The 24393-nt window shown below is 46.4% G+C and overlaps 1 protein-coding gene across 7 annotated transcripts in view; it reads left to right on the top strand.

Moving 5' to 3' along the window:
- Vps8 (VPS8 subunit of CORVET complex) overlaps nt 1-24393 on the top strand; it is a 234143-nt gene that overhangs the window by 35097 nt on the left and 174653 nt on the right. For all 7 annotated transcript variants that reach the window (XM_063270364.1, NM_001427620.1, XM_063270362.1 and 4 more), the window contains 13 exons: nt 3135-3259; nt 4082-4168; nt 6695-6762; nt 7930-8083; nt 8184-8243; nt 10502-10609; nt 13615-13695; nt 15302-15472; nt 19698-19772; nt 20929-20964; nt 22355-22445; nt 22656-22702; nt 23211-23300. In XM_063270364.1, the coding sequence (XP_063126434.1) occupies nt 3135-3259; nt 4082-4168; nt 6695-6762; nt 7930-8083; nt 8184-8243; nt 10502-10609; nt 13615-13695; nt 15302-15472; nt 19698-19772; nt 20929-20964; nt 22355-22445; nt 22656-22702; nt 23211-23300 (1193 nt within the window). The remainder of the gene's footprint in view (nt 1-3134; nt 3260-4081; nt 4169-6694; nt 6763-7929; nt 8084-8183; nt 8244-10501; nt 10610-13614; nt 13696-15301; nt 15473-19697; nt 19773-20928; nt 20965-22354; nt 22446-22655; nt 22703-23210; nt 23301-24393) is intronic.

Below are 24393 nucleotides of genomic sequence, written 5' to 3'. Positions count from 1 at the left end.
CTTAATGAGGCTGTATGTGATTTCAGCCCACCACTCCGACCGCTGTGCGGATTCATCTGGAGTAAGAATGTTGGGCTCCTGTGATGGGAGAACCCCAGTCTTCTTCCCACGAACATCTACTTCTGGAGTTAGGCCAGTTAACACAGCAAGCTTAGCGTACCGTAACAATAAATAAAAAATAAAAATTGAAAGATAACTTCATGGAGTCAAAGTAGATTATATATATATATATCTTTTAAAGATTTATTTATTTACTTAATGTATATAAGCACACTGTAGCTGTCTTCAGACACACCCCAACCCCATTACAGAACTCAGGACCTCTGGAAGAGCAGTCAGTGCTCTTAACCACTGAGCCATCTCTCCAGCCCCTAGATTATATTTTATATGTAGTCCATCTCCTGCCTCCATCTTTGCTACTTCAGATATTGGGTATAAATAGGACCTTAGATTAGCTTTCATGGTAAAGCCAGTCATATTTGGGGGGCGTTGAATTGGTCCTTTGTATAAATTCCCCGGCTTTAGTAGTCCGCCCTCTCCGTGAAGCCGTGAGGCGAGACTGTTCTACACACTGCACAGATGAAGGTGGGAGCATCCTGAAATGGCACACGTGTATAGTATCGGTGCCTGTAACTCTTTAGTAAAGGTGAAATTAACATCCAGGTTTCACAGGCTTGCTGCCTTATCAGGGACATTATGGAGACAAGATAAAAACACTGAAAAAAAAAAAAAGGAAACATCTTTTCACTGATATGGATGGTAGCATAGACAGTTAACATATGTTTCAGGAGTGACCAAGGTCGGTAACTTAGTTTCTTTCCTTCCCTGGCTAGGTTTTATCATGTGGGAGCTGTAGGTAGGGAAGCATAGCATTTATGGCTTTTATTTTGACTAGGTGTCATGGAACCCAGGTTGGCTCTGAGCTTGTTATGTAGCCAAGGATGGTCCTGACTTCCTGGTCCTCCTCCCTCTGCTTCTGACCACTGGGGCCGTAGGCTGCACCATCACACCTGGCCATGTGCAGGTTTTTACTGTAACAGCTGAATGTGCCCCGCCGCCTCCTGTCCAGTGCCAGCCTTGTAGTCTCCCTTTTTCTTAAGCTGCATGCTATCTACTGATTGGATTGGGGTCTGTGAAACCCAAAGCAACAGCAAATCTGTTGGTGCTTCAGAACGGTAGGGCTTGGATCCCAAAGCGGGGCTGCAACGAGAGCCTCAGCCCATGCGTGTGCTACTTGGACACTACTCTGTGCCTGGAAGGTGTGCGCGCAGCCAAGACGGGGACTCATGAGTCCTATGCCTTCTTAATTTTAGCCCATGTCTTGCCTGTACAAATCAGTAGTATGCATAGAAGAACACTATCCAGTCAGTCAGTGACTCTCGGTGTGAATAATCCGAGTTGTTGGCAGTTTCGGTAGAGAGAGAGAAAAATAATGTCCTAATTAGAGGCAAGAAATTCTAAAGAAGGTTTTAATAATTAGGGTTAGAGGTAGAACATTGGGGGGGAGGGAGTTTGGAATCTGAAATGACTTACAAGCTGTTGAGTGTCTGATGATGTAGGACGGCCATTGATTGTCTCAGGCCTCCTTGAGTGCTTACGGCCAGTTTATCAACACAAAATTATTTATACAGTGTAATGTTTACACAGTGTAATGATGCCAGAAGAGGGCATCAGATCCCTGGAACTGGAATAGCAGACAGTTGTGAGCCATCCTGTAGATGCCGGGAACCAGATCTGACTCCTCTGTAAGAGCAGCCAGTGCTCTTAACCACTCGGCTGTCCCCCCACCCCCATTAAATTGTTTTATTTTGCTGTTTTCAAGTAGGTATAATCCATGAGCTCTATACAAAATGAGCATTGCCTAGGAGAGGGCCTACAGTAATTGCATTTAATTGTTAGGTAATAACATTTAATAAATATTTAAGCATTTTCCATAAAAATACTTTTTCTATGGTAATTTAACTCTTTAAAATTTTGCTTCGATTATTCAGTTCATTTGTTTCATCAATCCTTTCTATATAGATAGCATAAATGTAAATTTTAACAAATTCCTTTAAAAATCTATTTTAATAATTTTAAATGTTCCGTTCTGCATGTGGACGTTCTTGCCTGCACGTGCACTGTCTGTGTGTAGTTCCTGTAGAGGACAGAAGAGGTTGTCAGACCCCTGGGACTGCAGTTTCAGACTGTCGTGAGCTGCCTTGGTGCTGGGAACTGAGCCCGGGCCCTCGGAAGCGCAGTTGGTGCTCCTAACCACTGAGCCAGCTGTTACGTTAGTACATTTTGAGTTTTGAAATCTTCCAAGAAAACATTCTTTGGGCCAGGGAATGGCTCAGGGGGTCAGAAGACTCCCTCGAGAGCTAGAGAGTACAGCTCAAGTCCCCAGCACCCACACAGAAGCTGGCATGGCCGAACCTGCCTCCAAGCCTTTGGTGGGCTGGGGAGGGGTGGATCCCGGGGACTTTCTGGACAGCCAGTCCAGCTGAACAGTGAATGTTAGGTTCAGAGAGGCCCTAATGAAGGAAACAAGGGGAAGAAGAAGCTGGAAGATGCCTAACATCATCCTGTGGCCCCCACATCCACTATACAGACATCTGCACCTCAGTCTTAGACATAGACACAGACAGACACACACACCGACAGGCGTAGACAAACAGAACATACACACGCACACATATACAGATGTAGACAGACAACACATACACAGACACACACACACACAGATGTAGACAGACAATACATACACAGACACACAGACACAGATGTAGACAGACAACACATACACAGACATACAGACACACACACACGTACACACACCCACAGACACAGACACACAGACACAGATGTAGATAGACAATACATACACAGACACACACACACAGACACACACACACAGACACACACACACACACACACACACACACACACACACACACAGCCTCCTTTCCTATCTTCTAACATCTTAGAAATAGCAAAACATTTAGGATCATAGGATAAGGCAGCTTAGAGATGATTGGTTTGTTTAAGAGAATAGATTCTCTTGTGGATTTCTGACTTCACCAGCAAGCTTTGGTTATGTTTTCTCATAGGTCTTCCTGTTTTATCTTAGTATCTAACTCGCTTCCCTCCTTCAGATCAGAATCAAGCGCTGCGGCTCTGTCTGGGCAGCACTAGCGTTGGGGAGCAGTATGGAGCCATCTCTGCCCTCAGTATCAACAACGACTGCTCAAGACTCCTCTGTGGCTTTGCTAAAGGACAGGTAAGACGTACAGTTTGGTTTACCCTCAGGGCAATGTGGAAATAAGACCCGAACCTTTTAGATCTGTATCTTGAAGAACAAATACATGTTACGTGTTGCGAGGTGGTGCGCATGTCCAAGGCTTGCTAGTGTGACCTTTGTCTTGTGTAGATCTTTAAAATAATTGTCACTGACTGAACTAGAATTTTAGCTAGCTTTTATAAATGTATCCTCTTATGGCAGTAGTACTTAACTGTGGTTGCTTTCATTTAGTTTTTGATGAGCGTGTGTGTGCGTGTGTGTGTGTGTGTGTGTGCATGTGTGTGCACGCGCACACACATGTGCTCCAACACTTGGCATTTTCATATGTGCATAAGTGTGTACAGATTGAACGAAGCTTCTCATGGTTACAAAGCAAGCGTTTTACCAACTGAGCCACCTCCCCGCCCTCCGTGGCCACTTAAACTCACTCACATTGCTGTGTTCCTGGACAATAGCTTTGGCATTTTTTCCCTCTGTGGTGATAGGTCATGGTTTCTCTCATCCCCTGATCGTTCCCATCACAGCTGGTTTGATGTGATGCCTTTTGTACATTTTTAGTCTGTGCCTAACAGATTGACTTGTGGGGAGCCGTAGAACGTTAGCAGGTAAAGCAGAAGGCGGGCGGTGAGGACGGAGTAGAGACGCAGGCTCTAATGCGGTCTCAGTTTGTGGGTGTGTTTAACCTGATGACTCTCTGCCTGCAATGTTTATAGATGAGGAATGGGTTACTGCAGCCAAAAGGCAGGATACGTAAGTCCAAAAGCAATACATTTGTTTTTAAAGCCTTTGCTTGTCTTACAGATCACCATGTGGGATTTGGCCAGTGGGAAACTTCTCAGATCAATAACAGATGCTCATCCTCCAGGGACCGCGATCTTGCACATCAAGGTGACAGCTCCCCCTCCTTGTGTTAACCATCTTCGTTGCTAGGCCTCTGTAGCCACATTAAATATTTTGATAACCAGAAACCCCTAGATTTATTTAACACGAAGTTGAACATTATTTGGTGAACCCAATGAGGTATTTTCTCAAGTTAAAAACCAGAGATGGGCTAGCATGAGCACGCACAGCTTCAGCTTTAGCCAAAGTCCAGCAATAAAGAGCAAAGAGGCCAACTCAGTTTAATCCCATAGTAGGCATTTGGCAGCAGAGAGGCAGTACCTTGCTAAAAATTCATCTGGAGATCTTAAATGGTCCCTTTACCTTGTTCAATTGGCCAAGATTTTATTGTGAGTGGTGTATGGCTGCCCGTCGTTGGGCGGTGCCCGAGGTTCGAGGCGCCAACTGTGGAAGAGCCAGGGCTCGGAGTATATTTAGCAGTGAACCGTTTGGTTTATGTTTTTTTTTTTTTCAGGCCTCTCTAAAGGGAAAGCGAGAAGGCCGGAGTATTGTTTTTTTTTTTTTTTTTTTTTTTTTTTTTTTTTTTTTTTTTTTTCCTTTTTCACTCTCAGGCCTGAAAAGCATAAAACTGACTTAGGTAACAGGCTTCATTTATAGTTCATGTGAAGCCTGCCTTTTCATGCTGGCAAGCCCATGTTCGGAAGCATAAAAGGTAAAGGACTGTATCAAGGGGATTCTAAAACCGGCTCTTGTAGATTTAATCATGTGCATACTTGGTTGCTTAGCTCTGCAGTTCTCTTATCCACACACACATGCTTTTTAAAGCCCGTGGCATCTGGAGCTTATAGATCTGCATCTAGGTTGGTTACAAAAGTCTTCCGTGACAGAGCAGCGCTAAAGCATTTGGTAATGATGAAAACCGCCAAGATGAGTCAGAGACTCTCCTCTCCCCGCGCGTGAGGCTAATTTATCTGGACCTCCTTTTCTACAGCATGTGCCAACTCCTAATGGCGTTGTTGTCCGTGTATGTTTTATCTCCCTTAGTACGTTAAGATCTTTGAAATCAGAATCCGTTCGTCACTTATCTTTTTTTTTGCCCATAATAACTGCTCAATAAATGTTTGCTTGAAGTCATAACTAGTCTTTTTATAGGGGGGAAAAAAGAGATTATTGGGTGATACAATAAGAAACAAAAGAATTATAGGTGTATAAAAAAAGGGAGGAACACAGTCGAGATTAAAGCACAGTTCCAGGAGCTGTGTTGTTTGCAAATGGCTTCAAAGTAGGCTTTGCAGACACTGGCATCTGAGAGGGATGTACGTGCTTCAGCGTAACTGGAGTCAAGGACTAGCTTGCCTTTGAGTAACTAGCTCAGCCTTCTCCAGACAGTCCCATATCATCGGCAGCCCAGACTTGGGCCATGTATGTTAGTATGTGTGTCTAATTCTACAAACGTGCTTCCTTACCGGTCTTTTAAAAGTGCAAACACAAAAAGGAAAAGTGAAACAGAAACACGAGATCTTTCTTCTCCTGCACTGGAGCAGACATCTCACACACATCCACAGACATGTGCCTCTCCCTTGGCTGTGCTTCTGGGCTCTGGGAGCAGGGACAGGGACTTGTTTGTTATGCTGGTGTGGACCTGAGGGAGTGCCGTACAGCTGCCTCCCGTGTCTCAGCGATATCTGAGTAAGAGTGCCCGGTTCAGAGTGAACTTGAGGTCATTCGGGCATTGTGAGACAAGTCCCTGTAAATGACACAAACTCCATCCTTTCCTTTAGCATCTGGTAGCATTTACCATAGCGTACCTCACCTTAGAACTGTCTCACTGCGGAAGCCGTTATTCTGAGTTCCGCAAGTCAGGTTACAGTCATTCAGACAGACTCCTAAAAATGGTCAGGGAGAGACCTGTTTAGGAAGAGTTTATAGTAGATAAAGTGACTGTGCCCCTTGACCACTCAGAACACTTACTCAGACAAATTTATTTCCAAAAGACCGTGAGAATCTTACTCGTGTCTGTCTTTATGAAGTCACCGATGGCGGTGTGTCTGTCTGATCCTGCCTATGTAATATACCAGTTGTAAACCTTAATGTAAGGACCAAGAAAGAGCACCAGGGTTTTACCAACCGAAGTTAGTTCCTTTTCCTTTTATCCTGGTGAAGGATTGTCTTACTTTTTAAAACAAACGTTACTTATTGTGTGTGTATAGCTGGGAGGGGCATTTGCTATGCTATGCTCGTGGACCTTGGGACAGCCTGTGGGAGAGCGTTCTCTGCGTTTACCATGAGAGTCTCAGGGGCAGATAGAAGAACTCTTGTCATTAGGGCTGGTCATGGGCTCCTGTGCCCTCTGGGCCATCTCACCCCCGTTTTGCTTTTAGAAAGGCTCACTTATTTAAAGATACTGAGTTAATATTAATGGAAGTAATGGTGGTTGGTACACTTAGAGTGATGAACAAAATCTGGGTTATTTTAGGTACTGAATGTGTATTTTGTTTTCAAACTTTGTAACTTTTTCCTCATGATCTACGCTTGTCTGGTTGCTTTAAGAAAGTAAAGTCCTTCTCTGTTTAGTTCACAGATGATCCAACTCTTGCGATTTGCAACGACAGTGGAGGCTCTGTTTTTGAGCTAACATTTAAGTAAGAGACTAATGGACCTTTGTTGAAAAATGGAAAGATTAGCTGTTTAATAGTTTGAAATTGAACGTGGAGAAGTCTGGAAAGTCCAGGTGTCTGCAGATAGGTTCTGGCTCTGTTACAGGTGCCTGGGGAGGTTATAAAACATGTGGGAGTCTAGACCTGGTCTCCACAATTTCATCTTGGGTCCAAACTGGGATTCTAGATTCTGACTCCCTTGGGGGGACTCTTCTGTGCTGTCAGGCTAGAGTCTGTTCTGGATAGTTCACTAATTTTAGTTTAGGCTCCAAGCCCATTTGCTTATAACTGTAATGGTTAGGTACAAAAATGGTTTTCTTGTCTTAGAATTGCCCCGTTTTAGTTCTTGAGTAGGAGCAAACATTGTCTTAACTGCCTGGAAGAATATTTGTGAAGCTGAGGATTAAAAAGTATAGAATATAATATATAATGTGTATTTTGTTTCCACAAATTCTCAAGGTTAATGTCTATATTTGTTTCTTTCTTACATTTTTTTCGTAACTCCTTAAATATAAGGCAGAAAGTAATTGCTAAGGCTGCATGGCTCATTTACCTGGCTTGTGTCTACCGAGCACCTCCTGTTTCTAGACAGCAGAGCTAGGGACCAGGAAGGCCCTCACTCTTAACAGAATAGCTGGGGTGAGCATAGGGAGACAGGAACAGACAGACAAATAAATGGCGTGACCTCAGTAGGCTTACATGCGTGAGGAGACAGACCGTTGTGCAGGGAAGCACTTGGGTATAACTCAGGAAGGCTTCCGTAGGAAGTGACACCTGAGAGGAACCGGCTGAGAGATCAGAGTCAACAAGTGAAAACTACTGGAAGTACTCCAGGCAGACCTGTGCACACAAGCCTAGGAGGTAGGCACAAGGGGAGACACAAAGAAGCCAGCACTGCTGGAGTGTGGCTGCCAGGGATGACAGCGGTCAGAGAAAATGAAGACAAGATCTTTCAGAATTAAGACATGGGTAAAGAGTTTGGGCGGGGCAATGGAATGACCTTACTTGGAGAGTGGCAGATCTGTCCTGAGGAGTGAAAAAATGCTGCCATCCTGTGGGTCGTGTGGCTGACAGTGTCTGCCGTCGGTCAAGGTGGAGGGGAGAGTGTCTTGCATTATCTCTGAATCGATTGTGAATGTCTTACGTTTTCAGGAGAGTCATGGGCGTGAGAACGTGTGAGTCTAGGTGTCTGTTCAGCGGCTCCAAGGGTGAAGTCTGCTGCATCGAGCCCCTGCATTCCAAGCCCGAGTTGAAAGACCATCCCATCACACAGTTCTCACTGCTGGCCATGGCGTCCTTAACAAAGGTAGGCGTGCTTAGAAGACAGAACCCTGAGCTCTAGAGACTTTGAACTCCGTTTGAGACTCGCAGGGTAAATAATGAGAATAATATGCTTTCTCCTCTAGATTTTGGTCATTGGGTTGAAACCGTCCCTGAAAGTGTGGATGACTTTCCCCTACGGACGGGTAAGCACCACTCTGTTTTGTCGGCAAAAGGAAGGAGCAAGTCAGGAGGATGGAGGGAGTGATCTGCAGGGCGAATTCTCTGCAGTTGTCTAAAAATCTAGCTATGGAATGGCAGCGAATTCCCGAAGGCAGTGACTGGGAAAACCAAGCAGGATAAAGTGGCATTTAGGAGACATTAGGATCTACCTGGTGTCTTTAGTGTTTGAAGCTTCTCTCATGGACAGAATATTCAGCGTCTGTGTTTAACTTGGACTCTGTGCTCTCCGTATCGCTGCCCCGCTGCTTTGCGGGTGCACCTGCCTTCACTCACGCATTTTCTTAGTTTCGAGGTCAGTAAGCCACCCTCACGAGGTGGAACACCGATGGGCAGTCGGTGTGTGGAGTGCAGTGACCCAGAACACCGTGAGTCAGCGGTGCCGAGGCAGGGTTATGCCCTCTGTGAGTGGCCACACTCCTCTGTAAGGTCACCGTGGACTGGGCTACGCACACTTCCTGTGATTTCTGACTCTTGACGTCTGTCACTTTAGACGATGCTGTTATTCAGGGAGTGCAGATGGTTTTAAGGGTTTTTGCTTCTGTGGATACGGGCAGCCACACAGCATAATCAGAAAAGGTTACTTTTGTACTGAACGTGTAGAGACATGCTTCCTTGTCACTGCTTTCTAAATGAGACAGCAGAGCACGTGTTTGCACAGCAGTCACACTGAATTGTTAACTGTCGAAGACACGATTTAAAGCACATGGTAAAGTCCATAGGTTCTGTGCGAATATTTGCCACTAAATGTAAGGAGTGAGCCTGGAATAAGTCCCCACGGGTGTCCCAGCTTCCTTTACTTTTTCTCTTGATGCTGTTTGTAAAAGAGTTGGCATCCTCTTTGGAAGGAGATAAATGCCATGGTCTTAGTTGCTTTTGAATTTCTGTGAGGAGACACCATGACCAAGGCAACTTATAAAAGAAAGCATTTAACTGGGGGCTTACACCTTCAGAGGATAGTCCACGGCCGTCATGGTGGGGCGTGTGGCTGAAGACAGGCGGGCATAGTGCAGAAGCAGTTGGTGAGATTTTTACATCCCATCATAAGTTGGAGGCAGAGACACACACACACACACACACACACACACACACACACAGAGAGAGAGAGAGAGAGAGAGAGAGAGAGAGAGACAGAGACAGAGACAGAGACAGAGAGAGAGAGAGAGAGAGAGAGAGAGAGAGAGAGAGAGACACACAAACAGACTGGATCTGGTGTGGGCTTTTGAAACTTCTAAGCCCTCCCCCAGTGACATACCTCACCTAACTAATCCTTCCCAAACATTTCCACCAAGTGGAGACCAGGCAGTCAAATATATGAACCTGGGCTGAGGGTGCAGTTCTCACTCTAAAACAGCCATGGAGAGTGAAGACAGAGCCATGGCCAGAGAGCAATAGCCAAGATACTGAGGGAGATGGCTCCTGGTTCCTTGCTGGTGTTTCCTTGCTGGTGTGCTGTCCTACTTCAGCACCACGCGAGGCAGGTCTGTCCTTCCGGACGGCAGACCGATAGGGATTATCATTAATGTTTCTTAGGTCAGCCTCATTGGCTCACTGGGATTTTGTTGCGATGTTTGCATCTACTTGTCTTATTGATGTTTTCATTCACGAACATTTCCAAAGAGAGACGTCGAAAGTTCCTTAATGAAACACTAGTATCCTTGCCATCTAACTCCACTACTGTAATTTTTTTTTTCTTTTTCTTTTTTTTTTCGGAGCTGGGGACCGAACCCAGGGTCTTGCACTTGCTAGGCAAGCGCTCTACCACTGAGCCAAATCCCCAGCCCCTACTACTGTCATTTTACTGTGCTTCCCATTACACATCTGTGTACCTACCCAGCGAGATACTTCAGTTTCTTAATAGATTTCAGGGCAAAATACAGAAACCAGCATCTTCCACCTTGGGCATTAGCTAGAGTTCCATATTTGTTTAGGTTTTGTTGGTATTCATTTATATACAGTACATGTACAAATCTTGACTGTGCATTTGTTAAAGCTGTACAGATGCTTGCATTACAACCAAACTCCAGCCAAGATAAAAATCATGACCCTCCCCCCAGGCCCTTCCCTGTGACCGTCCCACCAGTCCCTGCTCATTGGAAGTCTTGTGGGGAGTTGGGGAGGGTTTTACAAAGCGTAGTCAGATGCTATTTTTAAGCAGATTTGTTACTTTGTCGTTGTGCCTGTCTACTGCCGTGAATACTCTCCCATCTCTTCTTTTCCACAGATGGATCCTTCCAGTGTCCCGTTGCTGGCCTGGCACTTCGTGGCAGTGAGTAACTGTGTGAATCCCATGCTTGCCTTCTGCAGAGGCGACACTGTTCACTTCCTCCTGGTGAGTGAGCCGCAGTGGGATGGCGGGTCTGCCGTAAAGCTTCATCAAACCCTTCTCCCACAGACTCGCTGGTAATTCAATGCTGTGTCAGAAAAGTGTGTAGCCTGTTTAATTGTATTTAAGGCTTTAATGTTAAAAATGCAAAAGCTTGAACTCTCTTGGCTCTTCAGTCCTCAGGGTTTACCTCTTGGTTCTTTCTCCTTCGGTTATCCAATGATGAGTGGTTTGTCTGTTTGTGCGAATTGCGCACGCGTGATTGAGAACACGTGTGTAGTAATGCAGTCTGTACGTGTGTGTGTGTGTGTGTGTGTGTGTGTGTGTGTGTGTGTGTGTGTATTGACTTGCTGGAGAGCGAGTTCGTTTGCACAGGAAGCCCATGAAGGCGGTAAAACACGTTCTCTTATGCAGCTTATGCGCTGTTTGAAGGGCAAACCCAGAGTTACTGCCGCAGAGAACGGCTGAAGCTCTGAGCTGTTTGGTGAGAACTGAAGTTGATGACGAGAGCTCATAGAAGCAGAGTTTGAGAGATTCGTAAGCTTTAAAGCGTGGAGGGAGACAGTGAACGTCAGTCACAGCTCAAGCATGTGTCTGTGTAGCACACAGGGTGTCTTACTCAGTGAGGCCAGCACGCCACCGTGCACCTTACTTCTCCAGCCAGAAACCTTCCAGGTCCTTTCCCCCTTCAGACAGTGTCCCGTGCGCTCTCCCACGTGGTCTTCACACCTTTCCTTCTGACCCCTCCGTGGTCGATTGCCTCCCCAGTGTAAACCGCACACGTGTTTGTCCTAGACTCCGCATGGCTTCCCAGCTTGTCCCCTCACTCACACAGACACCTGTCAGCAAAGCTCAGCGCTTCCCACTTGTCCTGGGCCCGGTCAATGCTGCCTTCTCTGCCTCCCTGAACCAGCTCTGCTGGTCATGACATGTGAGCACACATAAACCTCGCCTAACCGCTCTTCCTCACTAAGCTGAGAACTGAGCCTGGAGGCTGGCCCTCCTGTTTCACTAGCCTGGGGCAGCACCTGTGTGTACAGGGTGGTCGGTGGAGCCGATAGTGGGCAGATGCTCTAGGTTCCTAGGTAAAGAAAGCGGTTACGATGTAATTAAATGTCAGTTCAGTCTACAAGCAGCACAAATAGATTGTGGCGTGTAGGTGCTGTGCACTTGTACCAAGGCTCGAGTGATGCCCTTAAGTATTTCAGAAGAAAGGCAAGCCTCTCGTCAGCCAGGGCCTAGGAGCAGAAAGGCACCAGTCAGAGGCCACTGTTTGGGGGAGTGAGGGAACATTCAGGAAAAACTCTCGTGCAGAAAACGATTCATATTCCAGCATGCTGAGGTAGACATGAGAGGGGAACTCGCAAATGTTTCTCACGGATGCCAGCGAGCAGACAGCGGGGTGAAGAGCAGAAGATTTCAGGACAGAGAGGGAGAAGGGCTGCAGACCTAAAGAGCATCACGTAGTAACTGTTAGGAGCACAGCAGCTATGGCCATCGGTGTGTGCAGACAGGTTTAGCCGAGTTCACATCTCAGAGGTTTTTGTGGTCCTTGTGTCAGTTGTCCTGTGACCTTTGACATGTGGGAAGGTTCTGCATCAAAGTGGGTTCTCACTGTGGGGCAGAACTGCCTACCTCATAGCAACTAAGCAGAAGGGAGGAGAGGGAGAGAGAGAGAGAGGGAGAAGGAGAGAGAGGGAGAGAGAGAGGGAGAGAGAGGGGGGAGAGAGAGAGGGAGAGAGAGAGAGGGAGAGAGAGAGGGAGAGAGAGAGGGAGAAAGAGAGGGAGAGAGAGAGGGAGAGAGAGGGAGAGAGAGGGAGAGAGCGAGAGCGAGAGAGAGAGTGATTTCCGTCCAGGAACCACTATGTCTTGAAGATGCTATGCCCCCCACCCCACTCCCCCATAAGTAATGTCACAGGCCAGTATTTAGCACATGGGTCTTTAGTGAAGACTTAACCACAGCACTATTTTCTGGGCACTCATGAAATGCAGAGGAACAAAAGGCAAATGGAAGGTGGTTCTTGTAAAAAGTAAAGGGGAGGAGAAGGCAGAGGGACGCTCTCTAGGAGGGGCGGAGCCTTTGGGACAGTATCGGTCCTGAGACAGTGATGGTGGAAGGCAGACTGGAGAGTCAGACACTGGACACAGAGCGGTTTGCAGGTCCTTGTCAGATGTCTGATTAGCAGTAGAATGGGGTTGGGGCTCCTTGATAAAGAACTGGGTTTCCAGAAGAGCAAAGTCTTGCAACCACAGTGCTTGTCTGTGAGAGGAAGAGCGTGGCTAATGTCTGTGAGAAGCAGACCTAGGGAAGTCTGTTTAGGGAATGTTTTTGTTTTTGAAGACAACGTCAAGTATGTTTGAGAGCAGAGGAAGGAAGCAGATCTTTTAAAGGAGCAATTGGATATGCTAGAAAGACATTGAACAGGTTGGGGACAGGGATGGGGTATAGTTTGTTGGAGGAGAGCTGTAGAAAACCTCTGGCAGTAGGTGGGGCTGGGATCCATCTTCCAGTTAATGAGACACTTGGTACCCGAGGCACATAAAGCACAGCTGGGAAACCGAGAGGGGAGTGACTCCCTCCGAGTGGCCTCAGCTGTGCAACTGAACCCGTGGCCAGAGCACGCACGCTCACAGGCACGTGACAGCGAAGAGGCCGGGGTACTGGGCCAGCATGCGAAGAGATGGGACCAGAGGGGTGGGAAGGAACCAGCCTTAGAAGAAAGGCATCTGCCGTAGTACGCGCAGGGTGGGGGGGGGGGGAAGCGCAAGCTGAAGTGGACGTTAGGGCCTCAGATGCCAGCTGAACCTGCTGGAACCTGCGGCTGCTGCTCCCTGTCTCTGCTGGAGACCGTGTGGCAGTCGAGGTGTTTTTTCACTTACATAACAATTTCTCACACAGTATTTTCGTCTTAATCTATACTAAGTGGGTATTGTAGGCGGAGTGCAAACATTTGAAAAAAATTCTTTCAAATAATATTTGATATCCGGGCCATCTTCATTCTCATCATCAGGTTAAGAGAGATGAGTCTGGCGCAATACACGTCACCAAGCAAAAGCACCTTCACCTGTACTACGACCTGATCAACTTCACTGTGAGTGTCACTTAGACCGTATCCCTGCTTATTCCGCCCGCAGGGAAGGGTGGAGCTTCCCTCAGTGTCCTAATACCCCAAGGGGGAGTCCGGGGTTCAGAGCCCAGGTCTCTTCAGCGGTTACACTGTGTTGTATGTGGACATGCGTGTGCTTTTGAGCTTCTCCTAAAGGATGTAGGGTGCTACTGTTCTTTTCTTGTGACAAAAAACATTGCCAAGTTTTCTCTCTACCTTGTCTCTTAGTGCTTAGGGCGTTTTGGTTTAAAAAAAAAAAAGAGACTTCTTTCTGATTCAGATTTTATGATTTCTTCAGTAAAAAGTCTGAGTTTTTAATCCTTCAATCATATATAATATTTTAGGATATGTAGTTGGTATAGTCGGATTTTAAGAAGTATTATATGATGTATAAGCTTAACTGTGTAACACACTTTCAGTTAAGTCTTCCTAAGTCACTCCTCTTGGCCCGACCAGCACTATGAGAGTGTACCACCATGCCTGGCCCACACTGCTCTTTTAAACTCACGAATACTCTATTGATTCAGAAATACATGTTGAACATCATGTAGTTACCTTTCTATTGCCATGACAAAGCATTATGACCAATGCTTTGGACTGTAGAAAGCCTTTGGGAGTAGGCGATGCTGGCATTTAGTGAAAGAAGCCTTTAGTGAGGGCTTACGGTTTCAGAGAGTGGCAGGCCGGCAGGCTTAGTGTTGGAGCAGTAGCTGAGAGCTTATATCTACACACAAGTCAGAGGCAGAGAGAGAACTAACTGATAATGGTGTGGGATTTTAAAACCCCAAAGCCCACCCCCAGTGACACACTTCTGCCAACAAGGCCACACCTCCTAATCCTTCTAAACAGATCCACCAATTGGGGACCAAGCGTTCAAATATATGAGTGTACGGGAGCCACTCTCACTCAAACCACTACACATCCCTAATCCAAAAAGACAAAAGTGGAGGCTCCAGAATCTAAAACTTTGTAAGGACCAAGACAGAAGCACAATTAGAAAATGCCACACTTGACATCATGTAATGCATTGTAATTAAAATGCAGGTGCACAAAAATGCTGTGTGAGCTAGTCAGAGGTCTCTAGAGGAGCTGATAGAATTTGTTTATTTATTTAAAGGGTATTTATTAGAGTGGCTTACCAGACATAGTCCAGCTAGTCCAACGATGGCTATTTACCAACAGAGACTCCTCAGTTCCTGAGGCTGGATGTGTCAGCTGGTTTCCTTTAAAATATATGTTACTTCAGTGCCAAGAATTGTCCTCTGACCATCTGGGTTTATGAGGTTCAAGTTACTTTTTCACTTCACTATAAAAAGTTGAAAAGTTTGTTACTCTAGTAAGGTCATTTGTTCCAATATATCCTCCAGAAAAAAAAAAATCTTGTAAAAGATGTAACATTCTACAATATATTAGAGTTCTTAGTCAGCCTCCTTATCCGCGCAGGGCGTCATCTGATACTGGGACACTTACTACCGTTTTAAGTTATGGAAGCATAAGGTCCTTGGTGCCACGTGTGGAGTGGCCAAGCCCCCTTTTGTCATGAGAGGTCTGGACTGGCCCTAACTTTCACTGTTATGTGCTTGAATTGCAGTGGATAAACTCCCGCACAGTTGTGCTTTTAGACAGCGTGGAGAAGCTCCACGTGATTGATCGGCAGACTCAGGAGGAACTGGAGACCATGGAGATCTCAGAAGTCCAGCTGGTCTACAACAGCAGCCACTTCAAGTCACTGGCCACGGGCGGGAACGTGAGCCAGGCCCTGGTGAGTGCCCCTGACCCCGCCTTGCTCTCTCCGCAGTGGGGCTCTGTTTGTCTGTTCGTTTGTTTGTTTTGTTGTTGTTCTTTTAACCACCATGTTGTTTAAAAACAGGACTACTAAGGTTTTTTTGCCTTGGTGTAATTGAAGTATCGATGTATTTATAAGGATTCAGGATTATGACCCCGAACAGTAATTCCTGTTACTTAATAGTAGGAAAAGGCTGGAGTGATGGCTCAAGGGTTAGAAGCATTTTCAGAGGACCCGGGTTGAATTCTCAACACCTATTTATGAGCTAACAACTGGGCTATAACTCCAGTTCTGAGGGGAATCCAATGCCCTCTTCTGGCCACCACAGGTACTGCATGCATGTGGTGCACAGAAGTTTTAATTTTTATATCTTAGAAAAAAAATGAAACAATTTTCGTGAGAGGGAATTTGTAAAATTGAAGTATTTTTAGGAAATGAGCTGGTGACCGTAACCCCAGTAGATTTAGGGGAAAAATAACTGGCTCTGGTAGCCTACAGGGCTTTGGAAACCTTTGGGGTATGCCAGGAGCTTGAACAGGAACAGCAGCTTTGGGCATTACAAGGCCGGCATGGCTGTCTTTAGAAAGATGCTTTAGGAACGAGACAGGAAGGAGGATGAGGACATGGCTTATATCGGTGTTAATGCAACTGTGGACAGGCAGCTACAATTTTGAGTTAGTTATGTGAGTAGAGTGTAGTTAAGCACCGTGAGTTCCTGATCACCTGTTTCCCAAGCCATTTTAACTTTAACTCAGACAGTTGACTGCTTGGGATGTCCACGGGGAACTTCTTATGAAAAACAGTAATGATGATCATATTTAATGGTTGTCGACAACACAGTCTGTGGGCTTTGCTCTGGTCTCTCTCCTGTTTATAACTTCAGAGCGTAAAATACACATGAAGGCTGCTTAGACACACAATGTAAAAACCAGGGAGAAGCGATAAGAAATGGCCACGCAGTCGAGTGCACGGAGGTAACAGCAGCCAGTGTCTCAGATGCAGGCATTTCCTGGGATGGGGTGGCTTTGGGGACTGGAGAGATGGCTCAGTGGCTAAGAGCACGGGCTGCCCTTGCAGGAGACTTGGTTTGAGTCCCAGCACCCACATGGTGGCTCACAGACACACATAATTGTACTTCTAGGGGATCCAGTGCTCTCTTCTGGACTTCTTGGGCAACAGACACGCACACAGTGCACACACATAGATGCAGGCAAAGCATTCATACACATAAATACAGTAAATGAATCTTCAAACAGCTACTGTGAAACTTTAAACGTGCACTTTAGCCAAGATAGAAAGCGGGGAAGTATGTTCACTTTCCTGCTTAAAATACCGAACAACAACAACAACAACAACAAAAAACAAACAAACAAACGGTTCTCAAGACCCCGGACATCAGTAATGATGGATGGCAAATCCCAGGCCACGCAGGGAACAAGTGTTCGTTCTTTGCCTCCAGTCCTCTGGTTTCCTGGCCTGTGGCGTAGGAAGAGACTGTAGTTAGACCTGGTTGACTCGGTCACTGAGGAAACAGAGCTGAGGACATAGGAAAAGAAGGGTGGTTCGTGTCTGTGGACGGTGCTGGGGGATCCTTGAAGAGTCCCCTAGACTCTCTGTTGATAGCTGGGGTGTGTGTAAGGACACCGCCCCAGGACAGGGAGAGGCCGTTATAAAGGCTTAAAAGGAATGTCCAGTGCTCCCCAGAGCGTACCTTCTGCTTATCGAGAGAGCTACAGCGGCCAGCACTGGCCAGAGTACTCAGGGGCCACCGCACCGCAGTAGTTGAATTTGAAACAGAGAGCATTCTAGGCTGGTAAATACTTACAATCTTAAAAGCAGGCCGGGAGGGGAGCAGACCGATGTTGGAGGTACAGCTTGGTGGCACAGCCCTTATCCAGCACCTCTGAGGCTGGGGCCCAATCCCTAGAATAACAGGCAAGCAAGAGGCCAGGACCAGAGCACGACAGGAGAATGTCAACATGGAACTTTCTGACCACCACTGAAGTTAAACTCGCAGTCTGCGCTTGACTAGGGATCACTTGGTATTCGAAGAAGAAGGGAAGCCGTTTGGAAAGAGGGGAAAACCTGTCAAAACCAGGCTAGACCTTATACAGGGCTTAGCAGGCCAGAGGGTAACAGCCCCCCCTTCTTGTTTTATATTAATTTTTAGGAAGTTAACGTAACAATAATGGTTCATCATGGTGTCTCCACACATAGATCATGTGCTTCGTTTTCATCTCTCGCCTCCTCTCTCTCTCACCCCCCCCCCCCTCTGGCTCGTTCCCTTCTGATTTCATATACATGTTATTCTTTCTTCTTGTTTTCCACTTCTCTGAGATGTCTTCCCGTCCTCAGATAATCGATCCCCTTCTGGTTTTGTGACTCATGAGCTCACATAAATACACACACATACAAGCACGCACATGCAATTATACACACACATACGTAAACTTAGGTTCTGCCTATGAGAGAAACTGTAGCTCTCGTCCTTCCGAATCTGATTTTTCTGACTTAGCACGATGATCTCCATTTGCACCCATTTTCCTGCAAGCGCCATGACTACCTTTTCCTTTATGGCTGCATAAAATTTTCCTGGGTATGGACCACGTTTTCTTTATCCATTCACCTGTTGAAGGATGCCAGGCTGGTTTCTTCTTCTGACTTCGGTCGGTATTTGACAACAAACGTGAGTGTACAAGTCTCTATTGCATATACATTACATACAAGTCTCTATTGCATATATATTACCATAACTGCAGTGCAAATGTTCATAGAGTTAAATGGAGACATGGCGGGTTCTTTAAAAGATGCAAATCACATAGCTAGTGGTGACTGTTGCCGTGCCTGAGATAACAGTAGAGCTGCTGAAGAGCTCGGCGGCTGTTTAGAGATTGTAGGATGAAAGATGAATGAACTTTAGAGTGTTAGAAACGCTGCAAGATGAGATTTCCTGGAGAAGCCTATGGCGCTGGCATTAAGATGGGCATAGCAGTGTGCCGCCACAAGGCCCACTCGGAGCAAGCCAGTCACAAAGATCACCAGGCAAAAACTGCCCCCAAAGCATTATTTCGGCTTCTTCTGCAGCAGTTTTGGGGTCTGCGAACCTTAGGAGATCCTTCTGGTTGGCACACTTCCTATCAGGGGGTGCTCTGAGGCTATATACGGTTACATGAACAGCGGCCCTGCTGCTTCCTGGGGGACACAGCTATATGTCATATATCATGAGATGTGTGCTAACAGAGCTAGAAACTGTCCCTGTTTCAAGAAAGCAGTGGGTGGATCAGAAGTCCGCTATCCATCAGGGAGGAGTGAGCCCCAGTCCTCCTGAGGACTACCTTCCATAACACTGGACGGTACTATCTAAACAGGGGGAAAGCAGCCCTTTGCCCTACCCAGCTCTGACATCTGTGAGCATATAGTGAGCAGCACAACATACCCCAAGAGTGCAATCGTGGCACTCGCAGTGGGTGGTAACCAGAGCTGTCTGACGAGACGGAAGACGCACTTGTAGGCAGGGAGTCATGCCTGGCACTCACAGTCTACGATTCAGCCCCACCTTCCCTTTTCTTCTTGTGCTTTATGTTGTTCATTGCAAAGAACTCGGCGGCGGCGGCGTTTCAACCATCTTCATTTTCTGCCAAAAGCAGTGCCCGCCGTCACTCAGCAGGCGGCAGGTTGCAGTAGTCTGCAGTGAGGTTTTCAAGTTAGCATATTTCCTTCCTTTCCCACATTATTCTGAGGAAGAAAAAGGCTCTTTGTAGAAGTGGGGAATGACTTCTTGAACTTTGTTTTTTCAGTCCCTTCCACTGGCAGTCATGCTATAGATATTTTTTCTTACTTGCTTGTAGGTTAAAACTATACTGAGTTGAAATGTGTCTGCATTCCGCATTCTTTTAGAAGTTAGTTTACCATTTGTATGTGTGCAACAGTGTGCGTAGAAGTCAGGGGACTGCTCTGTGGAGTCAGTTCTCTTCTTCACTACTTCTTGGGGTTGAGGCCGGGATCCGGTCATCAGACTTGTGCCTGGCATTCTTTTTTTTTTTTTTTTGGTTCTTTTTTTTCGGAGCTGGGGACCGAACCCAGGGCCTTGCGCTTCCTAGGCAGGCGCTCTACCACTGAGCTAAATCCCCAACCCCTGTGCCTGGCATTCTTAACGAAACTTCTAGTATGTGTAACTTTAGCGAGTCTGTTTCTTTTATAGGCTTTGGTTGGAGAGAAGGCTTGCTACCAATCCATCAGTAGCTATGGAGGACAGATCTTCTATCTGGGGACAAAGGTAAGGTCTTTTCACTCCATTCCGGGTGTCATCAGGATAGTTGAGGATGGTGGTTGCTCATAAAGAATAGCACATTTGCAAATTCTGGTCAGTATTGCAGAATTCTGGTTAGCGATGGTCCAAATCTTATAATAGTTATATAGGCAAGGATTCTTAGACATTTAACCTTTTCTTTTTCACTTAAGATCTAGTTTTACGTTTGTTCAGGTGCTAATAAGAGTGTTATTTTTCGATTCGGGGATATTCTATAGTTTTTCTTACCGTCCGCTTTAATGACAGTGTCTAGTCATGCTTTGCTCAGCACATGCACTGCAAAGTGAGTACCCCAGGCTGATGAGTGCCCACCGTCTTCTTCAGTTACATTTGCATGGGGCTGAGGATGCTTCGGATCAGAGGCCTCAGTGACTTTGAAGATAATATCTGGGTTCGCTTCCTGTTGCTGTGATAGCCACTGGCAAAAGCCACTTAAGGGAGAAAGGGTTTGTTTTTAGCTCACAGTTCAAAGTCCATCATGGCTGATAGGTCAGGGCAGCTGGAGCTCGAAGCAACTGGTCTTGTTGTGTTCACAATCAGAACAGAGTGAGTGCACACAGCTGCTCCTTGTCTAATCATTTATACAGTGTAGGATCCCAAGCACCGCTTAGAGGGACCCTCCCATATCAGTCAGTGAATCAAGATGGCCTCCTCCACACATCCCAGAGGCCCATCTCTCATGCTGACAGTTGAGAGTAGACGCCACACCCAGGAAGGACCTAATTATGTATATTTGTTGGAGAATTAAAATGATGTTTATATTAGATCAACTTAAGGTATATTAAAGTGCATTCAGGTGTTTGGCTTAGAATAATTGCCATTAGAACAATTTAATTTTCAACATGAAATGGACAGTTTTCTTCATTATTAAAACTCAGCCAGGACACTGCCACGTTGGTGCAGGAGGTGAGTCTGGACGTCTGTCTCCTTTGAGTGTTCGTCTCTTTACTCTTCAGTGTGGGTACTGAGGACCCTTTAGTAAGCTCCAGGACACGTTTTCATCTGAGACGTGCAGTGCGTTCGCCTAGGGGTTGGTAATGAGACACGCTGAGGGCTGAAGCAGCTGTGCCTCCTAGTGCATCTGCTAACTAACGGTCGTCTCCATTCCCTCGTTGTTCTCTAGTCCGTTTACGTGATGATGCTGAGAAGCTGGAGGGAGGTGAGTGTTTACGGGGATGGTCGGCATGGGGACTGAAGTGGCAGGGCCCTCACGTTTCCTTGACTCTGCAGATCTTAACCTCAGAAGAATACTTAAACGCCATTTCAGCTGTTAGGTACTTGATTTGCTAAAACTGATCATATCAGAATCGGGTTTAGTGCTGCTGTACTATCCTGCTATCAGAACATGGCGTGAGGAAGATGTGCTATTAATCAGTGACATTTGGAAGGGGTGGCTTTGTTTGTATAGTAGTGCCCTATTTACAAGTGATAATCTGTCATTTTAAGTTGCAAAATTAGTGTAAAAAAAAAGAATCGGGTTTGAGTCTACCCAAGATAACAGTGGCTTCATCAAGAGCTCACTCCAATTTGAGTGACTGAGAGGCAGACAGTCTGCAGCTTGTACAAGAGAGAGCTGCGTGGTTCGAAGATGCTACTCCATTCCACCATCCTTGTGTTTAAATTCCAGTCTCAAGCTCACTTCATAACCCACAATAGTTATGTCTAGGTTCTGCGAAGGAGGAACAGTAAAATTAAGTCCAGCCCCAACTTTTAAAGACAATATAAATTTGGAAATACCAGACAACACTTGCACGTGTTGACCAAAGTTTAGTCGCATTGCCCCAGAAGTTACAAGGAAACCTTAGAAATTACATTGAGCTGGTGTATTGCTGACCCTAGAGAGCTTGGAGCTTGTTATTAAGAAGGGGCAGAGAGCTACTGTGCTAATACCAGCCATTTCTTCTGTGATTCCCCTTTTGAGTATAGGCTCTCCTGTCATCCATCACACAAGCCAATAGATAACACAGCGCCCAGTGCTTTATGAAGTGCTTTGCTTAGTCAAAGTTCTACACTGAAATGTTGCACAATACTATTGAAATACTGTTCACTCCTGTCTTAGTCAGGGTTTCTATCCCTGCACAGACATCATGACCAAGAAGCAGGTTGGGGAGGAAAGGGTTTATTCAGCTTACACTTCCACATTGCTGTTCATCACCAAAGGAAGTCAGGACTGGAACTCAAGCAGGTCAGGAAGCAGGAGCTGATGCAGAGGCCATGGAGGGATGTTACTTACTGGCTTGCTTCCCCTGGCTTGCTCAGATTGCTCTCTTATAGAACCCAAGACTACCAGCCCAGGGATGGCACCACCCACAAGGGGCTGGGTCTTCCCTCCTTGATCACTGATTGAGAAAATGTCTTACAGCTGGGTCTCAGGGAGGCATTTCCTCAACCGAGGCTCCTTTCTCTGTGATAACTCCAGCTTGTGTCAAGTTGACACACAAAACCAGACAGTTCAGTTCCCAAGCAGCGGTTCTGTGGTGGTAGAATTGGAGTTCTGATTGGTAGATTGTCAGACAGATGGGTCTGGTGTGTCTCCTTACTCATTGCAGAGGATGGACCATCTCCTGAAACAGGATTGCCTCACGGAAGCCTTGGCCCTTGCGTGGTCTTTTCATGAAGGAAAGGCAAAAGCAGTAGTGGGTGAGTGATAAGCGGATGTCGTGGAATTGGAGGCTGTGTCACTGTCAAGAGCTGTTGGTCTACTGGGTGTGAGATAGTCCCCGTCACCCAGCACTCTGATACTGAGGCTTGTACGTGACGCTGATGTGGGTTGTGGCGGGAGACCAGAACCAGGTTTCCTATCGGAGCTGAGTGCTAACTGTGTTTCGTGTGGGACTTGTTTCTCTGAAGGGCTTTCTGGCGATGTCAGCAAGAGGAAGGCTGTCGTTGCAGACCGGGTAAGCGTCTCCATGCTGGCTGCACCGGTGCAGTGCAGTTTTGCTTTTAATGTTTGCATCTATCTCTGGGGATGAGAAGTGGGTCAGGCTGTGTTTCCCAGATACACTCTGCAGTGCCGTGCAAAGTCTCACGGTTGCCCTCACCTGTGAAAATAGTAAGACAACACAACAGTCAAGAGAGCACCCGGGAGAAGGGGGACATGGGGACCCAGGCTCAGAACGACCTGTCCATCTTCTGTAGGAAAGGATGGCTGGGGCACTTACCTCCAGGTTCTCATTTCCCGAGCAATATAGGAGCAGTGTCTGGACTATACAGACGTTTCTCAGGAAGGATTAGTAAATTAACACTAGCCCCTCATCTGAGAGAATTAGGGAATAAAGCCATGAAATCCACAACTGTGGTTCTAATATAGTAATAGAGTGTGATTCAGTATTAACTGCTCGTGTTAAATATTGAACAAACGTTGCCATTCTCTCTGAATCTGACGCAAAGCCACTTTTCTCACAGATGGTAGAGATTCTGTTCCATTATGCAGATCGGGCTCTGAAAAAGTGCCCAGACCAGGGAAAAATCCAAGTGATGGAGCAGCACTTTCAGGTACGTGTGGCTCACGCGCTAGCCGCAGGCGCCCTCGGCCCCCATTGGCCTCCATGCACACGATACACTTGGCCTCACGCGTTGACTTCTTGGGTTGGGTTACTGAGCGGTCTTTAGTGTTTCTGCACTTGCACGGAAACTATACAAGACTAAATTTACCGAAGTTTCTAGTCCGATGGGGAGAGACAGGTGAGCTGCTGCTCACCGCCTTGTGAAGGGAGAGGGCGCGTGTCACGAAGGGACACACCTGTGACTTGACACTTTACCGTGGATGACACCCTCTAATGACACCCTCTTATGTTAACTGGAGTAGTTAAGGAAGGAGTGGGCTGCTAAGGTTTAAATTTAGTTCCCACAACACCTGTGACTCACATATACATATGATATATTCACGGATATGTATATGATAGTCTATAAAATATGCTAATGAAAGATGTTTAGATTATCTTTGCACTTAGTGAAAATGCAGTCCAAGGGAACGGTTTAGAGACATGCATATGCATCATGATGGCTTTCCTATTTGTAGTGATATCCAGTTATATATTTTTTGTAAATCTGCTTAAACAAATTTCTACAACAGTAGCTCTCTTCTTTCCCCGTGTGTGGGGTGTGTGTGTGTGTGTGTGTGTGTGTGTGTGTGTGTGTGTGTGTGTGTGAAATCTAGGACCTTTCACATATGGGGCAAATACTTTCTTTTAATTACTTTTATTTATAGTTTTTACAATCTAGTCATTACACCCTCTCAGTCCACCCTCCCACAGTACCACATCCCATTCCTCCTCCCCACTGTCTCCAAGAGGTTGTCTCTACCCCCCTCACTCCACCCTTCCAGGCCTCCCACTCCGTGGGGCCTCACGTCTCTGGAGGGTTAGGCACTGAGACCAGGCAGTCCTCTGCAGTACATGTGTCGGGGCCTCAGACCTGACCCTGTTTGCTGCTTGATTGCTCGCTCAGTGTCTGAGAGATCTCAGGGTTAGTCGAGACTTCCATTCTCCTATGGGGTCGCCCTCCTCCTCAGCTTCTTCCAGCCTTTCCCTAATTCAACCACAGGGGTCCCCAACTTCAGTCTATTGTTTGGGTATAAGTATCTGCA

Source organism: Rattus norvegicus, chromosome 11, assembly GCF_036323735.1.
Source record: "Rattus norvegicus strain BN/NHsdMcwi chromosome 11, GRCr8, whole genome shotgun sequence".
Lineage (NCBI taxonomy): Eukaryota > Metazoa > Chordata > Mammalia > Rodentia > Muridae > Rattus > Rattus norvegicus.
This window is presented reverse-complemented; position numbering and strand designations above follow the sequence as displayed.